Source organism: Aedes albopictus, chromosome 3, assembly GCF_035046485.1.
Source record: "Aedes albopictus strain Foshan chromosome 3, AalbF5, whole genome shotgun sequence".
Classification (NCBI taxonomy): Eukaryota; Metazoa; Arthropoda; class Insecta; order Diptera; family Culicidae; genus Aedes; species Aedes albopictus.
This window is the reverse complement of record NC_085138.1, coordinates 187,419,742-187,444,546: the sequence shown is the minus strand read 5'-3', so window position 1 is coordinate 187,444,546 and position 24,805 is coordinate 187,419,742. Positions and strand designations below refer to the sequence as shown.

The 24,805-nt window shown below is 41.3% G+C and overlaps 1 protein-coding gene across 5 annotated transcripts in view; it reads right to left on the bottom strand.

Moving 5' to 3' along the window:
- The window catches only part of LOC109398837 (amyloid-beta-like protein), a 236,042-nt gene extending 213,684 nt beyond the window's left edge, over positions 1-22,358 (bottom strand). For 3 of the 5 annotated variants that reach the window (XM_062856846.1, XM_062856848.1, XM_062856845.1), the window contains exon 1: positions 21,365-22,358. In XM_062856846.1, the coding sequence (XP_062712830.1) occupies positions 21,365-21,433 (69 nt within the window). In that variant the 5' untranslated portion in view covers positions 21,434-22,358. The remainder of the gene's footprint in view (positions 1-21,364) is intronic. The other 2 variants (XM_062856844.1, XM_062856847.1) reach the window with 2 other exon arrangements.
- Between the last annotated feature and the right edge of the window lie 2,447 nt (positions 22,359-24,805).

Here is a 24,805-nt window from a genome sequence, read left to right as displayed (position 1 = left end):
AACGATCAACCTTTGTAGAATGGTACTGCCCAAGTAATAAGGCCACTAAGGGACATTCCTTTCGTAAGTGGGATTTATATCTGGGAAACCTTGTGAACTCTTGTTTGCTACACTTTCAGTAAAAATGAAATGATAAACTCGCCTGTCATACCTCGAGCCTGCGTGCTTATCAACAACGCAATCGTTGCTACACTTGTCTCAGAGTTAACTGCCAGAAATGTATATCTGGTTTGTTGACCATTGTGGATTGGTACGACTAGGACTGCAGAGCGGTTCTGGAGGAGAAGGACGCAGCGCGGGCGGTAATGCTGCAGCATGGAACCCGACAGAATCTGGAGCGATACAGACAGAAGCGGAAACCACAGACCCGTCTCTTCCGAGAAAAAAAAAAGCGCCGCCTGAAAGAAGCGGAGGGCGAGGAAATGGAACTGCTGTGCCGTTCACAAGAATCACGTAAGCTCTACCAGAAGCTCAACGCATTCCGCAAGCCAAAATCTGCAGGGATAAGAACGGGAGCATCCTGACGGACAAACGTGAGGTGATCGAAAGGTGGGAGCAGTACTTCGACGAGCACCTAAATGGCGAAGAGAATGTAGGCAAGGGGGATCAAGGCTGCGGAGGAAATGACAATGTTAGAGTAGCAGAGGACGGAAACGAACCAACTCCCACGCTGAGGGAAGTTAAAGATGCCATCCACCAGCTTAAAAATAACAAAGCGGCTGGTTAGGACGGTATTGCAGCAGAACTCGTTAAGATGGGCCCGGAAAGGTTGGCCACCTGTCTGCACCGGTTAGTAGTCATGGTTTAGGAAACCGAACAGCTACCGGAGAAGTGGAAGGAAGGGGTAACACAGCGCAACATTGTTTTGTCTCAAGAGCAAACTTATGTGTCTCCGAAGGATTTTGGGCCGCTGAATCCGAATCCGGGCTCAGATTTGCTCTAACACGTCACAATTTTGAGCTATACCTCAATTTATAGGGCAAAATATGCGATTTTGGGCTTTTTTGACTGCAAGCCATTAAGCATGGAAATATTTTTTTTTAAGCAATCAAAAGGTTAATTGGTCAATTAACATCTAAATTAACGACTCATGCAAAATATTTCGTTTTACCCAATCAAATTTGATAGATTTAAGCATTTTATGTTAGTATGAAAACTTGCATGCAACTTTTGGAGGATGACTTGTATGGGAAATATCTTGGGAAATATCGTACCTATCATAAATCGCTTAAAACTATCAAATTCAATTTGGTAAAACGAAATATTTTGCATGAGTCGTTAATTTAGATGTTAATTGACCAATTAACCTTTTGATTGCTTAAAAATATATTTCCTTGTTTAATGGCTTGCAGTCAAAAAAGCCCAAAATCGCATATTTAGCCCTATAAATTGAGGTACAGCTCAAAATTGTGACGTGTTAGAGCAAACCTGAGCCCGGATTCGGATTCAGCGGCCCAAAATCCTTCGGAGACACATAAGTTTGCTCCTGAGACAGACTAAAAGTTATTTTTTGTTACGCTGTGTAATCTGCCCCAATCACAAGAAAGGCGACCATTTGGAATGTGAGATCTTCAGGGTGATCACTATTTTGAATGCTGCCTACAAAGTGCTATCCCAGATCATCTTCCGTTGTCTTTCACCTAAAGTAAATGAGTTCGTGGAAAGTTACTAAGCCGGATTCATCGACGTCCGGTCGACAACGGACCAGATCTTCACTGTGCGGCAAATCCACGTCCCAACGCGGCATACGACAGCATCGACTGAACAGAGCTATGGAAAATCATGGACGAGAACAGCCTTCCTTCCCGGGAAGCCTACCAGACTGATGAGAGCAACGATGGATGGTGTGCAGAACAGCGTAAAGATTTCGGGTGAACTATCCAGTTCATTCAAATCTCGACGGGGACTACGACAAGGAGATGGACTTTTCTACTTTTCAACATCGCCCTGGAAGGTGTTATGCGACGAGCCGGGCTCAACAGCCGGGGTACGATCTTCACAAAATCCGGCCAATTTGTCTGTTTTGCGGCTGACATGCTGACATGCTGTGTACACCCACCTGAAACGTGAAGCATCAAAGGTCGGACTGGTGGTGAATGCGACTAAGACAAAGTACATGCTGGTAGGTGGGACTGAGCGAGACAGGACAAGCCTTGACAGCAATGTTACAATAGACGGGGATACTTTCGAGGTGGTAGAAGAATTCGTCTACCTCGTTTCCTTGCTAACGGCTGACAATTACGTGAGCCGTAAAATACGAAGTCGTGTCTACTGAGCTCCAGAAGAAACTGCGGTCAAAAAAAAAGCCGCTAAGGGCCTGTCTATATGGGGGGTCTGAGATGGGCGGGGGTATTCTGAGATTGCCCAAAATGAGTTTATGGACAGCGCCTAATAAGACCGGTGGTCCTCTACGGACACGAGACATGGACCATACTCGATAAGGACCTGCAAGCACTTGGAGTTTTCACGCGGCGCGCTTAGGACGATCTTCGGTGACGTGCAGGAGAACGATGTGTGGCGCAGAAGGATAAACCACGAGCTCGCTGCACTTTACGACGAACCCAGCATCCAGAAGGTGGCCAAAGCCGGAAGGATACGGTGGGCAGGGCATGTTGCAATATGCTGGACAACAACCCTGCAAAGTTTGTGTTTGCTAACCATCCGGTTGGTACAAGAAGGTGTGGAGCGCAGAGAGCACGATGGGCGGACCAGGTGGAGCGAGATGTGACTAGCGTTGGGCGTGACCGACTCTGGATGTTGATGTTGAACTAAATAAATGAATGAATCATGCACATGCACTCCATACAAACAATATAATAAAAAAAACTTAAAATTCTCGGAAAAAACTTACATCAAATGCCAGTTGTGAATCTCTCCTGAAGTGCTGACAAAATTGAATAAGTTGACCGTCACACAAAAATCATCGCCTGGCATCGAATTAAAAACTATGCCCCAACGCTTCTACGAAACTCGTCGCCGAATGCACTACTGTGCATAATTTGAAATACATGAACGAAGCAGCGACTAAAGCGTTTCAGATTACCCGCTCTGCACGAGACAAGCTTTTTCCATTTGCCCTTCTTGAATAAATTATACAACTTTTTGAAGGACAATCACATCCGGTTGACAGTTACCCAGTTTGTAGTTACTCGACAGAGATATGCATTCCAGTAGTTGCAGCAGCTTCGAGTGTCCTCCATATAACACCGATGGTCCTCTCTCTCTATGTCTCTCGAATAGTGATGTGATAGTGTAATGCATAGTTATCAGGGCTGAAAAAATCGCACAGGTCCTGTCATCAAGTGTAAGGTGTGACGTTTACCCTGCAACCATGGACTGATGATATGTACACTTCAAGTTGAAATAGAACAAGCACAGGACATTCGGGTTCTCTTTCGCCCATCCAGGATCTCCGACTGTAATCATGGTAATGGCGCTGTTACCATTACATAATGCTAAAAATGTGCCACCTCATCCGCCCCGAACGCAGCCCCGTCGAAGCATAACGTCAAAACACCGAAGATAGGTGCTCCGCTTTTATTTTCTCGCTATTATCATTTTATCTTTCCGTTGGCTCCGTGCAGATTATGAGTCATGCGGAATATTAAAAAGTCCTCCCTTCTCATTCGTTCTACTTTTGTGCCCTTCGCAGCTCAGTGCACCACCACCGTTCTGAGGAAGTTCACCGAAGAGAGAAAAAAATACCCCACCGAGTGACGTAGGGTGTAGTTTTCAGCAATTGCCAAAGTGTCAAAATCGCGCCATGTGTTCGTTGCTCATTCCAACCTTGCCGCGCCATGCCCTGCCCCCACACAGTGACACCCATGCGCGCAGCAGCTGTGCATGTCCGAGGAAAACTCCTGCCAGGCAGTATAGTGTGTAACTGTGGTGGTGTAAGTGTAATTTGTTTTCCTTCCCGTCTGGTTTTGTGTTTCTCTACTCGTGTGTAACACGAATAAAGGTATCAACACACAAAGATAAGGTCGATATCGATTTTCCATCTGTTGGGGCTTTTCCCACTTACTCATACCAATTGGGTACTCTTCGTCCGAGTTGGGGAAGATGGATCAAAAGTTTGAATCAACGTGCTTTTCACGAGTTTGACTGAAATTGATTCTTGACATATGACGGGACTGCTGTACTATATTTGTACAGTAGTACAGTAGATCCAATGTATTCCATAGAGGGCAAATTATTAAACCACAATACTCTAATTGAATAATTTTCAAACGACCATAAATATGCATCGGTAAATCTGGATGTATGTATTTTGTTCAATTCTCCCCTACATACACTGACAACATACATAGCGAGTAATATCATTGTCGTTAGTGACAGCCGCTACCAACCATCGCCAAAAGAACTGCAGAAAGAAAGCAAGGATTAGAACATAGTAAAATCCTTGAAGATCAACTAAACAAAACAGATATGTACATCTAGGATAGTGATGCCGAATGAAAGTTTAATAAAAAAAACACATAAAAATTGAAACAATTTCAAACTTTGCACAATCTGAAAGTTTTCAGTGACTATGTGTGATTACTATGTGCGAATAATTCACATAAACTGAATTTCCATGGACAGGAGAAGAAACGAAAGTTAATAAGTCAGCGAAGATTTTGGCATTTTTACCAATTTTGTGCAATAATAGCACAACAGATAGTCCTTCAGGCCCATTTATATTTTTGTCAAATAATTTTTTACATCAGAGATGCCAGATAAACAGATTTTTCTGTATTATACAGATTTCTGACCCTCTATACAGGCAAGCTACAAAGTACAGAAAAAATGCAAATTTTTAACATATGGTACAAATTTCTCCTGAAACCATAACATGTTCGAAAATTGAAATTATTTTCAATAAATTTTACGAAAATGTTATTATTGCTGATTGAAATTAATCTAAATATCCTATTTCGTCATCTAAAGTCGATTTAAACATGTTTTGGAAGAAGATTCTTTTTAATTTTCGATTTCGTAAATTTCAATTTTTGATTTTTATAGTTTTTATTTTTGAACATCCCCACATTTTTATATTTCTCCTGGAAGCCTATTTGGGGTACGGGTTTTTTGAGATGAAAACATTTTGAGATTTTATGATTATAGTTGAAATATTTTTATTTTTATTTTTTTTTTCATAGAAAATTTTATTTTCCGTGTAATTTCAAGAATAATAATTGTAAAGTGTATTCGATTCCCTAAAACTATTAAACTAGGATAGAATGATTTGGAAAAAAATTCAAATATGCTTATTGTATCGATTCAATACAAAATAAATAATGACTTCTAAAACGTGACTAAAATGTCAATTTTTCAATGATTTAAAAAAAACGCTTTAAATTACACCAAAAACTGTTTTGAGATATACAAAACAGTCCACAATATCAGCCAAAAATATAAATTTTTATAGGAACACTTGAAGAAGCCTCATTAGCAATCAGGCATCACAGAATTGCCCATTAGGCATTTGTGGAGGAAATCCATGAGGATTTCTTGTAATAATTTTCCATGAATTTCATTTCGGCATTTCCTCACACATTTTTCAAAGAATACCTTCAGGATTTTTTTCATCTGTATTTACGAGATTCGGGACCCACGCGTTACCTCCCTTCCGAAGGAAGAACTCACATTTTTGTGAGATTGTCGGGAGTGAGATTCGGTCCCAGGTCCTCGGCGTGATAGTCGCGTGCGAGCTTTGTGGAGCTTCGTGGCCATGAGGTTAGCGTCACCAAGCGTATAACAGTACCATGCCAAGGGGTGAGGGTTCGATTCTCGCTCCGAATGATGAAACTTTACGCAAGAAATGTTTCTTTCTTGTATCCACTGGTGCTTGTAATGTATGTCGTGTCCGTTGTCTAGTGTTAAGTTTCGTTCAGTCTGTACAGCCTCTGGCAGGAAACGGTGTCCGTGTTTATTTAAAATAACATTGCCTACAACTTTGCTGAAGAACTCGATCACATATGACTCAATTAGAAAGTTGTATTTCAAATTTGAGTTGAGACGTGGACCACCCTAATCATTTTTTTTTTTTGAAAATATGCAACAAACAAAACGGCAACAACATTTCAAAAGGGAGTAACTGCATTTACAACCAATGCCTTCTCACAAAGCTGTGGAGCGTATCCCATCCCTCTCGAGCAATCCACTAGCACAAATACAAAGATAAAATCCTCCTCTTTCGATTAATGGTTGTGAATTGCGTAAGATGAATGAAATACGACCCACAGCTCTGTGAGAAGGCTTGGTTGCAAAAGCAGTTACGCCCTTTTGAAATTTTGGTGCCGAAATGTAGTCGACTTCTCTGAAGACACCAAACGTCTAAAATTAATAATAGCAATAGGAACTGCTCCAAAACTCCTAATGGGATTCCTTCAAAGTCTAAACATTCTGAATTGGATAGCTTCAGAGGTTTCTGCGGGGGTTCCTTTATATATCCTTTCTGTGACTCCGCGAATTTCTTCTGAGATTTATCCATGGATTCATTTACAAATTTTTATGCGATTCCTCCGAAGATTTCTTCAAGAATTCCTTTAGGATTTTTTCTTAAATTATCAGCAGATATACTAGGTAGTAATTGATGGGGCTTAGCATACATTTTCAGCTGGGGTTTCTGCAGTAATTACTCTTGGTAGTCCTTCAAGAATTCCAGAAGGAATCCCAGCAAAACTTCCTGATGGATTCTTTCGAAAATTTTTGAATAAATCCCAGCAATATTCGTCATTTAGATCGAGTCTCGCAAAGTCGTTCGGTCGGGTCGTGTGTGTCTGTTTGGTCGTGCATTTACTTAGCTTTCTCGGTGGTGACGAAAATTCCCGCGCGTTCCAACTCAAGTCAGTCTCGCAAAGTCGTTCGGTCGGGTCGTGTGTGTGCTTGGTCCAGCATTTACTTTACTTTCTCGGTGGTGACGAAAATTCCCGCGCGCGAGTGTGATTTTGGTGGCGAAGTGAAGAGGCCGCTTTTTTCATTCGGACCGGCCGCGTCGTCATCGTCGTCAATTTGAATGTGTACATCGTCGTACCCGTGTATAGTTGTAGCGGTTCAGTGTGATTTCGGAGAAGAGGCCAGTTAGTGGAAGATGCTGCAGCACATACGCACTGGACACTTCGAAGGATGTTTATTGGTGAGCTCTTTCCATTTTATCATAATAATTAATGCTAAAGGATGTATAAAATTCTGCTCTGGTTTTTGTGTATTTATCTAACTAATATTGAAAAGTTCGTCACGTCATGTGTCGGCGCAGTTGATAATAAATATTTTTCTTTTAATTTTCGCATTTACACACAAATTTGAATGGTTCGTCATCTTCGGTGTCGACATTTGTAATATTTTAGTCAAAATGAATAAATGTTTTGACTTAAGTAAAGGTTGCATGAATCAAATCACTTACCAAAGTGAATCCAAATCATGTGACTCTCCCCTCCCCACTAACAAAAACTCCTTCCCGTGACAGTCGTGGAGAAGATGAGGTGATCTCGGTCTCTAGTAGCAACGTACGTCACACTAACATTCCTTTCCTTCCTCGATGACCGTAAGGACGTGGCCGGCGCCGTTATTGACTAATAAAGTCTGGAATTCTCGAACTGTGCACATTGAGAGCGGTAGCTACTCCCAAGCTCCGTTTGTTGGTTCCTTGTGCAATTTCGATTATTCTGGTCAATCACGGAGTAGCAACTACGAATTGTACGGTCATCTATGCTCATGCTCATGCTCATGCTCATGCAATATTCGTCATTTAGATCAACACCAGCGAGAGTTTCTAAAGGAACCTCAGGGTGATTTCCAACGGAAACTACTGAGAACATTTTAAGACAACTTCTGTTATAATCCACGTAGAAATATCTGAAGAAATCGGGGCAGGTTTTTTTTAAGGAATCTCAGCTGTAATTGCTAGAGGATCGCTAATCCGGAGACGCCGGGTTTGATTCCCAGCCGGATAGATTTTTTCGAATCACTTGGTGTAGTAGGGTCTGGGACCATTTGGGCAGCAGCACCTATTTTGGGCACTTGCTGCTATAACTCAGTCAATTTTGAACCGATTAACTTGTTCTTTGAGACACGATCAGATACGCACAGTATCTAGCCATGTACAAAAATTCAAGTAAATCAGTTTGAAATTGACTGAGTTATAGCTGCAAGTGCCCAAAATAGGTGCTCCTGCCCAAATGGTCCCAGACCCTATATCCTTGCTTGCTTGCCACCCAATATACATATTCATACATTGGTAGGCAAAGAAAGCTCTAAGAAAACGTTTCAGTGCGAACGAAGGGCCAGAAACAATAAGAAGAACCGAAACATCATCGAGGCGCAATGTTTTTAGCAAATCGGGTATTCTAATATTTTGAAGCAACAGATACCAATACTTTTCCCAAATAATAAAAGCTCATCTTTTCTCAGGGGAATACTGAATGTAACTATGCATACATGTTGACAATCTTATGGCGGAATTCCCATGGATCTACTCAGACATTCCCAGAGAAAATCCTTTTGAATCCTTTTGAATTCCCAGTGAAAATCCTTTTGAAATCAGTATGCATCAGTTTTATCATGCCCTGAGTTCGAATACGTAAAGGAAAACAACTGCAATAAAGTGGAAATTATCTTCCTATATACTCGATATTAACACGACTTCATCAATTTCACACAAAAACTGTGTTCAGATGATCAAAAAATAAAAATAGATTTTGAAATTACATTTGAAAGCTTTCGTTTTATTTTGTAAACTAGTACTATCGGTGAAATCCCTAGAGAAATTCCCGGTGAATCCTCTGGAGGAACCTAACTTATTATAAGTATTTCTCGGGCCCATATAGCCGAGGCGGTAAACGCACGGGTATTCAGCATGATCATGCTGAGGGTGACGGGTTCGATTCCCGGTCGATCCAGGATCTTTTCGTAAAGGAAATTACCTTGACTTCTCTGGGCATAGAGTATCTTCGTGCCTGCCACACGATATACGCATGCAAAATGGTCATTGGCAGAGGAAGCTTTCAGTTAATAACTGTGGAAGTGTTCATGGAACACTAAGCTGAGAAGCAGGCTTTGTCCCAATGAAGACGTTACGCCAAGAAGAGAGAGAGAGAGAGAGAGAAGTATTTCTGGAAGAATTCCCTTAGGAGCTCCTGGAAGAATTTCCAGTCAATCTTCTGGAGTTCCTTGGGGAAGTCCTGGAATAACTCTCATAAAATTTCCTAGGAGAATTTGCGTACAAAACTTCTGAGAAAATACCCTGAGCAACTAGCTGGAACCATTTTCGAATCAGTTTGCTGTAGATGTCTCGTAGAATCCCTGGACAAATTTCCGGAAGAATTCACAGAGGAAGTTCTAGAGGAATTCTCAGGAGAGATTCAGGAAGAATTCCAGAAGAATTTCCACAAGCATTCCCAGAAGAACTACTAGAAGATTTTCTGAAGGAACTCGTGGAAAAAAAATCTTGCAAGAGTTCCCGAACAAACTCTTGGAAGAATTCTCAGGGGAATTTCTGAAAAAAAAACCAATGGAACTAGCAAAATAGTACTCGGGGGAGTTTCCTAAAGAATTCATGGAATTTTCTGGAAGAGTTTTCGAAGCAACTTCTGGAAGAACCCCCAGAATTTATGGGAAAAAACCCCGAAGAATTTCCGAAGAAATTGTCTGAAACAATTCTTAATAGCACACGAAATCCTGGAGGAACCTCTGAAAAATTTTCGCAGGAGCTTCGGAAACAATTTCTGAGGGAACTGTTGGAAGAGTTTCAAGATAATTTAAGGAAGAATACCCAAAGGAACATTTGCATAAGTATATCCGAAGGAACTCTTAAAGAAATTTTGAACGGAAGTCTTAGAAGAGTGTCCAGTGGAACTCAAAGAGGGACTCTAATAGAAACCTCTAGAGAAGAGAAATACCAGTTGGAATTTCTGGTGAAATACCTAGAGAAATTTCCGGTGGATTTTTTATTGAAATTTCAAGTGAAACTTTTAGAGACCAGGACGGTGGAACTCTTTCTATAAGAATCCACGGTGGAACTCCTTGGGGAACTCCTAGAATCGTAAAGCTTTTGGAGAAATTCCCAAAATTTCTAGAAAGGTTCCCAGTGATATTCTTAAAAGAATTCTTGATGATTCTCTGGCAATGTGGAAAAAAATTGAAAAACATTTGAACTACAAAAGAAACACAAAAAATGTAGCAAATAACTTAAATAAATGTGATCACAAAAATATAAAGAAGTTAACTTCAGACAAATACTGTGGAATTGACTTATTGTTTCTTTATTCAGGGTTTTAAGAAGATGTTTCTTGAGCAGCTTATTGGGCTAACGAATATGATACAGAGTTAGAAAACTCATTGTTTTTACTGATGAATAATGTAAAAACACCTCAGTGAAAAAGATTTTTTTTTTACCTGTATTAACGAGATTTTTAGCCCTAGGCTAGTTCATCTCGGGACCCACGCTTTACTTCCCTTCCGAAGGAAGAACTCATATTTTGCGAGTTTGTCGGGAGTGGGATTCGATCCCAGGTCCTCGGCGTGATAGTCAAGTGTTCTAACCATCACACCAGGTCCGCTCCACAAAGAAAATTTGTAACATGGAGTAAACAGTTAGATAACTTAACTAGTTTTAGGTCCTTCGAGTTGTATCGTGTGATTTACTTGTGATTAGGGACAATGGAAATTCGCGATTTTGTGGAAGTCGCGAAATCCGCAAAATTGGGCTATGGGCGCGAAATTTAGGAAATCCCGCAAAATTTGGCAAAATTCTAAATTTTCAACCGAAATTGGCCGATTATTTTTTTTTAACAGTGAACAATTTTTTACGTACGATTCCGTATCCGTATAATATAACTTTATTGCATTTTGAATCTATAACTTTTTGGATTGCCGGGGCCCGTGGCGTAGTGGCTACACGTTTGCTTCATAAGCAGATGGTCATAGGTTCGCTCCCAGCCCCGGCACTTTCGTCAGTTGCTCTTTCCCCCTGAAAGCAGCTGACACTGACCCTCTTCTGAGCCCATGACTCAAATGGACCCGGATAATTGGACATCGGCGAACGGCAACCCATAATGGACCCCCAATCGGACTGGAAACAGGAACAACCAACATCCTCGTGCTCATCATTCTACCATGATAGGGTAGAATTGTGATATTCACTATAGTGCTGTTTAAGTTGAATGATTGTTTTGTCTTTAGTATCTTGTTGCTTTTTCTGATGATAGATTTCTTCATTTCTAAGTTGTTGGCGCGGAACAGACCCAGAAAAGCATCGAAACACTGAGTTGTGAACAGCACATTAAAACGCTTGAAGTTGACGATTTCGTGCAGCTTTAAACTGCAAAAAGGCGGTTTATCAATAGATATTTGCTTACCATATAATGAATTCATGTTTCTTACACTTTAGGTGTCATTATGCAGTACCACTGCGGTCTGTTCTTCCGACGCTACAGTTAATATTAACTTCTGCACACTGTAAATAGTTCATTTTTAAATAGTTCTAAGAGTTCACTAGTTTTAAGGATTGTGTCACTTACTCGTATTGTATGTTTAGATTAATAACAAATTCAATTAGATATAAGTAAAATAGTAAATTTAGGAAACTGGCCCTAGCTTCTTCATCCCTCAGTTCTGACTTTATACGATGACAGGCGTTCTTCCCTATCAGCTATTGTTCTAATTATATGTGTCTACAGCTCGGATCGCTGGCAGTGCTCCCAGCGGCAACATACTCCCCCCGTAACACTGGCCATCGGTTCCAGTTTTACCATCATTCTGCCGCTGCCATTACCACCGTTGACGCAATCCGAATTGTAGTAGTTACCTATATTCAAAGTTCGCCGCATATTACCACGAGCACCAACGCAGCCACTATTAAAGATTGCGTTACAAGTTGTCCTAACAATTCCGACTGGCTTACCATTTCGCTTACTCGTGATGTCATTCTTCTCTTGTCTATTCCGAAGTGTTTGGTCAATAGAGGTAATAAACTATAGAGGAAGAATGTCGCTGGCGTCGCTGCCGAAACATCTCTTGTTGGCGGAGATAGGCCGGGCTATAAGTGTCAAAGCGAAAAAGTATGCAGTTTGACAGATAGATACCCGACATGTTTGCGAGCGAGAACAAAGGGAACAGCAGCGACATTCGTCCTCTATAGTTTATTAACTCTATTGTTTGGTCACTTAAACCGTCTGGATGACCTAAGTTTCTAAAGCCCGAAGGAAGCTTAACACACTGACCCAAGACTAGCTGAAGTCTCACACGTCCGACTATGCTTACTGCTTTTACAGACCAACTGCATCTTTTAACTATAGGCAGCGGCTTTGATAAACTCGCTGGATATCTATCCCTGAGCCTAGTTCGCTGTTCGATTCAACATGTTCCAAAATATCTCGGGTAGTGGAAGAAAAACAGCTTGCAGTAAATTGTCGATCTGCTAATCACCAGGGGGGAGGAGCTGGATCAGGCACAATTGGAGCCACTAAGTTGGGAGGAGATCTCAATTGCTGTCCATTCATACAGAAGTTCGCGTTCGATCTTATAGCTGACAGACTCCCGCTATTTTCGAACGCCGATCGAAGAGAAGTTGTTTGGAGACCACTGCTTTGTGCGATCGGTCTGGCATTATTGGAATTAGATGGAAACCGATTCAGTATATTCGACACTCTGACTAGGTGGATTTCTGCTACCAAACTTGACGACGTAACGTACGGTGCTGAGAGTGTATTGATATTTGCTATCGACGTGTTGCTGTCGATAATTATTTCGTGTTGTTTCGGAATTGGTTCGGGAAACGCGCTTGAATGCTGCTGCTGAATCCCATCCGATCGCGAAGGAATAGCTAGACATTCCATAGGCGCCGACTGTTGTAGTTGACTCGGTTGATGTTTTGAGTGAACAATCGAACAACAAGTGAACAGTCGCTTTGGTGGTGTATTTTCTGCACCCTCAGCTGCTCGGTCATCTGCTGGTAGATTATTATCAGAGGATAATTTGGTTTCGCCAAATACACCGTCAAGATCACCGTGCTGTGTGTTTTGTTCCATTCCGACAGACACCTCTGCGGCAAACTGGCTACGTTTGTTCATATTTCGTCGTCTCGAGAGTTGTTCCTTCAACAGATGATGGTTCTTCGACAGCAAGTGTTTCTCGTGCTCTAAGGCTCGCCTCTCCGCCTCCCACTCGCGTCGCATAAGTAAACGCTCCTCTTCTTGTAGCTTTAACAGGACGGCCATACGAGCGGAGATTTTGGTTGTTTTGGCTACACTAACTGGAAAACTGCCATCCTGCCTTTGCAGGTCATCGCAAGAATCGGGGTGCAAGTAATTGACGCAACCTCCCGTTCGCGCTGGGTACACTGAACGAAAACCCCATCCCGAAATCGACTGATTTGTCCGATCATCCAGTCCAAATAATCGAAATCGTGTTTTGGTATGACGAATCAGTCGTATTTCTATCATCCTACAATCGAATCACGATCATCTCATTCGTGTATTCGTGTATTCGCACGCTGTGTGAATGAATACTGATTGCAAAGCGAAGGCGACACAGTTGCTCCAAACATATGCATCGATAGCGTAACAAACTCCTTGATTATTATACTCGCAACGTTGACGAATGTGAAGTCGCATGTCTTAATTTTGGACATGCCAGTTTTTGAAAAAGGGTGCCAGCGAGGGCACCCAGGCCCATTAACGTACATCTTTTAGGAATGGTTAAAAAATTATGTTTTATTATCCATCGCTAGAAAAAAGAGTTGGTCGATTATATGGTCGGCATTCAATTTTCATCTGGCTGTCATCCAATTTCAGGATGACATCATTCGATCGGTGAACCATATGGTTTCCGACCGAGTGTCGAACTGGGGCGCGATCATATCGCCTCTCAGTCGATCTCAGGCGGAGGTTGCCGTTCAGTGTAGTCTGCCGAGAAAGTGTGTAGTGATGCAACTTATCATGTTGTTTAGTTTTTCGTTACTATTCACAAGTTTTTGCGGTGCTTGTGAATTTAATGTGGAAAACGCGCGCACATCGCGCTGCTGATTCCCAAGAAGTTGTTGTCGATCAGTAATTGATTCAAGACACACTGGTTTTATCGATGTGGTCGGTTGCATTCCCGATTGTGTTATCGGTTGGTGCGGCTCCGTCCACTGATCAGTTGAACGTCCATCAAATCCTTTGGCCGATGACTTGTGGATGTTTGTTTCACAATAGTCATCTGCTTTCTTTCGGATTTGCTTCTGTAGCAGTATATATCGTCCCCTTAATGCTAGAACTAGGTAACTCGAAAATCATAGTTTCGAGAAAAACGACTTTCAAAGTTTGACAATTTTTCATGCAGTTGTTCCAAAGGCATGGAGCCTTGAAATGATTATTTTTTAGCATTTATTGCTTATTCAGCTTCTACTCTTTCTGCTACAAGAAAAAGTTTTGAACTATTTTGGTTTAAACTTTTGATAAAAACAATACATGGTTAACCCTCTAATACCCAATCCCGCCTTTAGACGGGGTATAGTTTGAGCATTTTTGTAATTTTTGTTTCGAGGGAAATCAAATTTTTTATATTTTTGGCTGATATTTAGGACTGTTTTGTATATCTCAAAATGGTTTTTGATGTATTTTAATACATATTTACATTTTTCAAAAATCATTGAAAAATTGATGTTTTGGTCACCTTTTAGAAATCATTGTTTATTTTGTATTGAATCGCTACAATTAACATATTTTAAATTTTTCCCAAACCATTCTATCCTTGTTTAATAGTTTAAGGGGATCGAATACACTCTAAAATTATTTTCCATAAAATTACACGGAAAATAAAATTTTATATGAAAAAAATTTAAAATAAAAATATTTCAACAATAATCATAAAATCTCAAAATGTTTTCATCCCAAAAAATCCGTATCCCAAATAGGCTTCCAGGAAAAATATAAAAGTGTGGGGATGTTCAAAAATAACAATTAGAAAAATCAAAAACTGAAATTCACGAAATCGAGAATTAAAAAGAATCATCTTCCAAAACATGTTTAAATCGATTTTAAATGACGAAAAATGATATTTAGATCAAAATCAAAAATTTGGGTATTAGAGGGTTAAAAAATTGTCGAGTTACCTAGTTATAGCACTCAAAATGCAACATAAATAATGGAGGAGATGTTCTGAGATACCTAGTTTTTACCACTATTGATATCATTCTTTTCAGTTTTCTTGTTGCAGTATGTGAATTTAAAAGAGTTCACATATTGAAATTAACGTGTAATTACTTAATTTGCTAGGATGCCTGCTACCACCACATGACACCTCAAAATGTTCATAAAATAATCGTCTACGAACAATCACAGTTCTAGCTAAATCAATACAAGTAAAATATTTCAATTTTTTTGGCCTAAAATGAAAAACAGTAGTAGATTTTCAATCTACTAACAAAAGAATGACTAGTAACATTTCCACGTCCAAGCGTCCGATAGATTTTAACCTGTGCGATTGGAAATAGGTATGATTTTCTCAGTTACCTTGTTATAGCACTCAGTTCTTGTATTCTACACTGAGATACCTAGTTTTGAAACTGGTGAATATTTGCGTCGTTTATAATCGTATTTCATTGGTCTTTGGATATATAATAGAGCTCAAAAAGCTCGATATAATGGTATATTCAACTCAAAAACGTCAAATTTCGAGTTACCTTACTTACCTTACCGGTCAGGCTAAGGCCGGGGTGGCCTCTGCTGTACATAGTAGCCGCCTCCACTCCACTCGGTCCATGGCTGTTTGTCTCCAGTTCCGCACTCTGCGTAGGGTCCGCAGATCGTCCTCCACTTGGTCGATCCACCTAGCTCGCTGCGCTCCACGTCTTCTTGTACCGGTCGGATGACTCTCGAGAACCATTTTAGTCGGGTTGCTATCCGACATCCTGATGACGTGACCCGCCCACCGTAGCCTCCCGATTTTCGCGGTATGGACGATGGTTGGTTCTCTCAGCAGCTGATGCAGCTCGTGGTTCATTCGCCTTCTCCAAGTCCCATCTTCCATCTGCACTCCGCCGTAGATGGTGCGCAACACCTTCCGTTCGAAAACTCCAAGGGCGCGTTGGTCCTCTGCACGTAGGGTCCATGTTTCGTGCCCATAGAGGACGACCGGTCTAATCAGCGTTTTGTAGATGGTTAACTTCGTGTTACGGCGAACTTTATTCGATCGTAGAGTTCTGCGGAGTCCAAAGTACGAACGATTTCCTGCCACAATGCGCCTCTGAATTTCTCTGCTGGTGTCGTTGTCGGCGGTCACCAGTGAGCCCAAGTACACGAATTCTTCAACCGCCTCGATTTCATCACCGTCGATATGAATTCGGGGTGGCGGGCGCGGTGATTCCTCCCTAGAGCCCTTTGCCATCATGTACTTTGTCTTCGATACATTAATGACTAATCCGATTCGCCTGGCTTCACTCTTTAGTCGGATGTACGTTTCCGCCATCGTCTCAAATTTACGAGCAATAATATCAATATCATCGGCGAAACCAAGCAGCTGAACGGACTTCGTGAAAATCGTCCCACTCGTGTTTATCCCCGCTCTTCTTATTACACCCTCCAAAGCAATGTTGAACAGCAAGCACGAAAGACCATCACCTTGCCGTAACCCTCTGCGAGATTCGAAGGGACTCGAGAGTGTCCCTGATACTCGAACTACGCACATCACTCGATCCATCGTCGCCTTGATCAACCGTATCAGTTTATCCGGGAATCCGTATTCGTGCATAATCTGCCATAGCTGTTCTCGATCGATTGTATCATACGCCGATTTGAAATCGATGAACAAGTGATGTGTGGGCACGTTGTATTCGCGGCATTTCTGCAACACCTGGCGGATGGCGAACATCTGGTCCGTTGTAGCGCGTTCACCCATAAATCCAGCCTGATATTGCCCCACGAACTCTCTTGCAATCGGTGATAGACGGCGGCATAAAATTTGAGAGAGTATCTTGTAGGCAGCGCTCAGTAGTGTGATCGCGCGGTAGTTCCCGCAATCCAACTTGTCGCCCTTTTTGTAGATGGGACACACGATACCTTCCATCCATTCCTCCGGTAATATTTCCTCCTCCCAAATCTTGGTAATGACCCAGTGTAGTGCTCTCACCAGTGCTTCTCCACCGTATTTTAGAAGCTCGCTTGGTAGTTGATCTGCTCCAGCGGCTTTGTTGTTTTTCAACCGGCCAACCTCCTCCTCAATCTCTTGAAGGTCAGGGGCTGGAAGTCTTTCGTCCTGTGCACATACTCCTAGATCGGTTACCACGCCACCTTCGGTACTTGCAACGTCGCCATTGAGGTGCTCATCGTAATGCTGCCGCCACCTCTCGACCACCTCACGCTCGCTCGTGAGAATATTCCCGTGATTATCTCGGCACATGTCGGCTTGTGGCACAAAGCCTCTGCGCGAGCGGTTCAGCTTCTCGTAGAACTTTCGTGTGTCCTTAGCGCGGTACAGCTCTTCCATCGCTTCGCGATCTCGTTCTTCCTGCTGGCGCTTCTTCATCCGGAAGACTGAGTTCTGCCTGTTCCGCGCCTGTTTGTAACGTGCCTCATTCGCTCTCGTACGGTGTTGCAGCATTCTCGCCCATGCTGCATTCTTCTCGTTTTTCAACTGTTCACATTCGCCGTCGTACCAGTCGTTTCTGTGATTCGGAGTCGCGAAGCCTAGTGCTGTAGCCGAGGTACTACCTATGGCGGATCGGATGTCCCTCCAGCCATCTTCAAGTGTAGCTGCGCCAAGCTGCTCTTCCGTTGGTAGGGCCACTGCTAACTGCTGCGCGTAGTCTTGAGCCACTTCTACGTTACGAAGTTGCTCGATGTTGAGCCGCGGCGTTCGACTTCGACGCGTGGTGATAACTGTCGAAAGTTTTGAGCGCATGCATACAGCGACTAAGTAGTGATCCGAATCTATATTCGCACTGCGGTATGTACGGACGTTGGTTATATCTGAGAAGAATTTACCGTCGATTAGAACGTGGTCGATTTGGTTTTCTGTTTGATGGTCGGGTGATCTCCAGGTGGCTTTGTGGATATCTTTGCGGGGGAAGAAGGTGCTTCGGACTACCATACCACGGGAGGCTGCAAAGTTTACGCATCGCTGGCCGTTATCATTCGATACGGCGTGCAGGCTGTTTCGCCCGATTACCGGTCTGTACATTTCCTCCCTTCCTACCTGCGCGTTCATGTCGCCGACAACGATTTTCACGTCACGCGGCGAGCAACCATCGTATGTTTGCTCTAACTGCGCGTAGAACGCTTCTTTCTCGTCATCAGGTCTCCCTTCGTGTGGGCAGTGGACGTTGATGATGCTGTAGTTGAAGAAACGGCCCTTAACTCTCAACATGCACATCCTTGCGTTGATCGGCTGCCACCCGATCACACGTTGTCGCATCTTGCCCAACACTATAAATCCTGTTCCCAGTTCATTGGTGGTGCCACAGCTTTGGTAGAAGGTAGCCGCTCGATGCCCGCTTTTCCACACTTTCTGTCCAGTCCAACAAAGTTCCTGCAACGCCACGATGTCAAAGTTGCGGGGATGTAGTTCGTCGTAGATTATCCTGTCACATCCTGCGAAACCTAGTGACTTGCAATTCCATGTTCCAAGTTTCCAATCGTAGTCCTTATTTCGTCGCGTGGGTCTTTGCCGATTGTATCGAGTCGTATTTTCTCCTATGTTATTCGCAATGGGGATTTTTACGGGTGGCTTATTGGGCCTACGCCAACACTCCTGTCTCGCCGGAGGGCCATCGTGCCAGTTCTGTTTAACGTCCCAACCAACACTGGGACGACCACGCTGATGGGGCTACCACCTTGGATCTAGCTGGGCGTGGTGCAGCGTTTCTTACTCAGCCGCTGGATGCCAGAACAGACGCTGTTTGAGCCGCACCTCCTTGGTGAACAGACACTCGGATCGTACCTCCTCAATCTAGCTGAAGTCAGAAGGACTTCAGTGCCCAGGCTGCACTACCAGCTAAGCACACAACTCTTAGCTGGCGGTCTTTGTCATCGTTTGACCCGTGGAAGCATGAGGTAGGAACTTGTGAGGACCAGAGCTCTATTGGACGCTCTCCTTATCGACTCACCGTTTTGCAGTTACCTGGTTCTAGCATTAAGGGGACGATATTTCTCCCGCAAATTTTGGCGTTCTAGAGTAAGAGCTCGTTTTTCCGCATCCAGTGTGCGCTGCTGCAATGCGCGCTCTTCTTGGAGGTGCCGTATTCGCAGGGCATAACGAGCTGATTCACTACTGTAAATTGTTTGATTGATTCCGAATCTACTGCTGCGGGTTTGCGGAAGAGAGAAGTATGTTTCGGGGCGCGAGTAGTTAACGCTGCTCCCGCTGGCCTTCGGCGTTGGGTCACGATCTGATCCGGGGCGCGAAGAGATGCCGCTGTCTCCCGATCGTGTTCTCTTCGGCGATGCATATGGAATGTCCATCACACTAAAGTTTTAAAGTTTGTTGGCGCGGAACAGACCCAGAAAAGCATCGAAACACTGAGTTGTGAGCAGCACATTAAAACGCTTGAAGTTGACGATTTCGTGCAGCTTTAAACTGCAAAAAGGCGGTTTATTAATAGATATTTGCTTACCATATAATGAATTCATGTTTCTTACACTTTAGGTGTCATTATGCAGTACCACTGCGGTCTGTTCTTCCGACGCTACAGTTAATATTAACTTCTGCACACTGTAAATAGTTCATTTTTAAATAGTTCTAAGAGTTCACTAGTTTTAAGGATTGTGTCACTTACTCGTATTGTATGTTTAGATTAATAACAAATTCAATTAGATATAAGTAAAATAGTAAATTTAGGAAACTGGCCCTAGCTTCTTCATCCCTCAGTTCTGACTTTATACGATGACAGGCGTTCTTCCCTATCAGCTATTGTTCTAATTATATGTGTCTACAGCTCGGATCGCTGGCAGTGCTCCCAGCGGCAACATAAGTATTGATAATTAAAAACTCTTCGTGTTGTGTTGAATACATCATTATCATTTATATTTGATAAAGAAAAAGTAATTATTCATTCAGTTTCGTATACTGATTGAATAAACAAGAACCTTCGAACTAATTTACGAGAAAGCTCCTTAAAATTGAAAACTATTGAGTACATCAGAGAATTCTTAATACATAGAACTTATGCAGAAGGAAAGCAATTTGTCATTGTCGATTTAACACTGTCCAGTCCAACCAAGTTATCTTAAGGCGAAACTGGAAGCATTTTCTCATTCTTCTGGTTTTTGATTTTTCATTAAATAACGAAGCAATATTTTCAAAATCGATTTTCATACACAGTTAGAGGAAGGATCGTTTTTTTTTCAGGTGTAAAACTTTTACCGATTTATAAAAAAAACATATTTTTTTTTTTGAATTTTTATTCAAAAATGGTTTATTCAAAAATGAAAACAGTTTTCCAGCTGAAAAAAATCAGGAGATACGTTGATCCTTCCTCTAATTGTGTTCGAAAACCGATTTTGAAAATATTGCTTTGTTATTTAATAAAAAAAAATCAAAAACCAAAAAGTGAGGAAATGCTTCTAGTTTCGCCGTTTATTTTTCTGCATATGCTGAATTCGGTAAGAGAAATAGGGAAAAAACCACTTTGAACATTCGAACTATTATTTTTGCTAAGTATTCAAGGACCTGCCTTAAATTCAGAATAACAGTAGTTTTTTTTATAATTCGAGTATACATAATTATTATCAGTCACTGTAACATTGAGGTTCCCAGTGTTTTACTGACAAATCAAAGCCTTAACATTTTTCAATTTTGAGTCATAGTTCCCATAAAACGGTATACTTCAATAAATCCTGAAGTAGAATGGCATATCATCCCAAACATTAACTGGTTGTCGCCAAGGAGCCCACAAAAATGTAATATCCTCTGGCAACCCCCTCATTCAGGATGACGCAGCAAGCCTGAGTCGGAAAAACTGTACGGCAGTCACTCCTCAGTGAGAATGAGGGTTGAATGTCGTGTCTTGTTGCCGTAAGAGACACATTTTTGCAGCATAAAGGAATGGTTGCTTCTCGGTATCCTTTTTCCATCTCTTATTTTCTTTCCATCAAGCAGGTGTAGAACATTCCATGCAGAATAAACACCGTGTTGTGATATTTTGACGTTTCCAGCAGACGAAAGGTGAAACAACGGATCGATAATCCGTGCTGTCCCACAATAATAGCGTATTGTTTTGAAGAAATACCCCCGTGAGCTCTCTGCGACATGCTATGAAATGTCAAGAGGGTGTTTTCACTGCTCCACATTCACAGCGAGTGCGACGTATGAATGCAGCATTTTGACATGCAAATACAGTTTGGCCTCTCCAAGTCCCGCGGATACAAAAATAGGGTTTAACATTGAAAAACATGCTTATCCTTGCCTGAACTTGATGGGTTGTACTCCACGTCACGACGAATATCGCCAACGCCGCTAGCCACCGGGACATCATTTTCACTATTCTATGTGAGAACCACTTCAAACTCTATTGACAATAGCTGTATGTCACTGCACAGTTGTGTTGTAATTTTTTTACTATTCGAAACACACGATCCGTGAAATCGATTTTCTCGTCACTGTGTTTTCCTTGTTTTAGCTTTTCCTATTCTTGCACTTTTCTTCGCCTCGTAACAGGCTCCACTCAACTACAGCGCATCCAACCAGTCAGCCAGAAGAAGAAACTAACAAAATGAATTAGAAAATAGAACAAAAAAATCCTCGGCTGGATCGATTCAACAATGCACACCAATATTACTGCAAAGGCGAGAAAGAACGGAAATTGTAATCACATTACAAATCGATTTTATCTCGATACGTCTTCGATTCCTGCTGTAGTTATCCTTGAGGCGAAAATTTTTCCACACTCACTCGGTTCACCCGGAAACTGGTCACAGCCCGAGCTCTTCGTTCTTTACTTCTTCAACCCCTACTAATCCTTTGCTGCAATCTGATGACACACGTTAGGCGCCGGGTCACAGAATTCCAAGGAACTAGCCCCACTCGAACTTTCGTCGCAGCCCTCGGGCCCAATCTTGCAATATCTCCCTTACAGTGTGGTCTTCCGCAACGTTTCCTGTCTTTTCATCAATTCACCTAAACACGTTTCAATCTAGAAGATATGAATCACATAAACCGAGGGTACCGTTTTTTCCTCGATAGCCTTCCACCTGCGCTAGCCCAACCCAACCCAAACGGCTAAACTTCCTCCTCCGCACAATGGGGAGAACAATACACCGAAGAAAGAAAGTGACCAGAGTGAGTCAGAGTCACAGTAGTAGGTTCCACGGGGCACGGTCGAACGGTATCACGCTTAGATGTTTCACCAGACAACACGAGTTCGGAACTGGTAGAAGATTCCGATTCGTATTCCAGTGAAATGCAAATGGTGGAAAGAATAGAACCCACCGACCGTCCGACCGGGAGCGGGCGAGAGAAGAGCATAAAAACGGGCGCACGTTCTCGCAGCAACCATCCAAAGTCGACGCCACCACACCACAAGGAAGGGTGAAACCATTGATCCGTGCGGCGGTGGCGACAGTCCACGAGAGAACCGATTGGGTGGTGGTGTCCCGAGAAATATGGGGCCACCAAGTGTGGGCAATATTTGGCTACACTCACTTTCTGTGGCATTGCTTTTTTTGAGCATAACCTAAGGATATAGGGATAAAATTTAAGCCTTTTCCCAAACTGCATGGTTCAAACTCCAAAACATGCACGAAATTGTTTTCTAAAAATGTTTCTATGTCATCAAAACTCTATCTTTTGTAGATTACACTAGTTTACAGCATTTTTGAACTCGGTAAGCTGATGATCATTTTTAGTGTAGAATCATGCCCTGAGTTCGAAAACGCGAAAGAAAAAAAATACAGTAGAGCGGACATTTTTTCGACTTTCCATACAAGGTTGATGATTTGAAATCGATTTTTGTTCTATTTTTAAGCAAAGTCACTCACTTCAAACATCTCGTTCTCCGTAATCAATGCTCCGATTGAGCTGAAATTTTTACTGTAACTCGCCTACATATGATATGTCAAATAAACGTCGAGAAAGAATGTTTGAATTGTTTTTTTCTTATTGAAAAAAAAAAAATTCTTCAAAAATTTTTGGGCATTTTGCTAAAATTTAAGGAGATTGTTCCTAAAACTCGCCAATATCTTGAATTTCATCAGTCTGACGCAAAACCTGTGTTCAGATGATCGAATGGTATTGTATTAAGCTTTTAATTTCTGGAATAATATTTAAAATTGGTTGAACAAAACGCAAGATATTTGAATTTTATTAAATTCCATATTTAAAAAAGTAGTAAAACTCGATATTCAGCTTAAACTTAAAAACTGTTCTACTTAAAATTTTTTGAAGGTCGGTACCGAAATCATCGTGCTTCAAAAATTTTGGTCGTTGACAGAAGTTCACGACTTTCGTTTTATTTTGTAAACTTGTGTTATCTAGGATTTTAGGAGTTCCTACAATAGCATCTTGAAAAATTTCTTCGAAAATCTGTACAAAAATTCCTTTAGGTGTTCTTTTTGTAATTCCTTCAAAGATTGCTTGAAAAGATTCTGATAGTACGAAAAAAGGCTGTTACGAGTATATCATCAAGTTTTTCTCCAATTATGTCTGAGTCATCAGAAGTCTCTACAAAAATCTTTTCAAAAGTTCAATAAAAAGATTTCTGCAAGGACTCAATCAACTATTTGTCCAAGGATTCGTTTATCCAGTAATTTCTTCAATGATAAGCTTGATAAGCTTCTGACAAGATTCCTATCAAAATCTCTTGAGATATTTCTAATAAAATTCCTGGGAAATATAAAATTCCCTAAAAGAAATTTTAAAGAAATTTCTTAGAAAATATAGGAGATAGGCAAAAACTTTAATTTTGAAAACAATCTGAAACTTTTTGAAAAGAACATCAGAAAATCCTAAATTTTTACTGTAAGTTGATCAACTAGTTGTGTTTCAGTGGTCCAAATTTGAGAAAAATCGTGCTGTTCTAGTGGAAGTTATGAAAAGCCATAACTCAGCCAGCTTTGAGCTGTCATATCTCTTGATTCAATGAGCCGAATGCAAATAAATATTGAGCCTTCATGAGTAATATAACATGCTTTGAAAAGATTTTGACTTAACTTAAAATGTTAACACGAAAGAAAATTATTATGATACACTTCAACACCGTTCCAACATTCCAGATGGTAATTAATTAGGTAATTAGTTCATTTTAATTTTCTATAATATACTTGAATTTGAAAGAAAGTAACAAAATAATCTGCAAAAAATTGGAAGTTGTAATGTAATGCATATAGTAAAAGTGGTTCAATTTTCTAAAAAAAAATCATAAAATAAATTAAATATATCGCTATAACATTTTTTCTTATTAAAAATGCCATGTTTAGTCATACGTTTTTCAAAGCTTTTTATATGAGTCATAAACGGTCAAAATTTCATTGCATTTGGTTTATTGAAACCGGAGACATGACAGTTTCGATTTGACTATCAGATAATTATGCTGTTTTCTAGAACCTTTTCAACTTTCTGTAGAATAGCCCTATTTTCCCAAATTTGAACCGTTGACATACAATTAGTTTATCAACTTACAGTGAAAATTTGAGATTTTTTTATGCACTTTTCAGAAAGTTATAGCTAGTTGTTTATGAAAAGTGAAAATTTTGCCTGGCCCGATCTTGTTGTCTATATGCTGTATATAGTGGAATAACTGGAGAAAATTCTGCAAAAATCCCTAAAGGAATTCCTACACGAATCCCTAAAAATAATAATGCAAAAATCTCTGGAGGAATTTCTAAAAAATCCTGAACTCATTCTTGTGAGT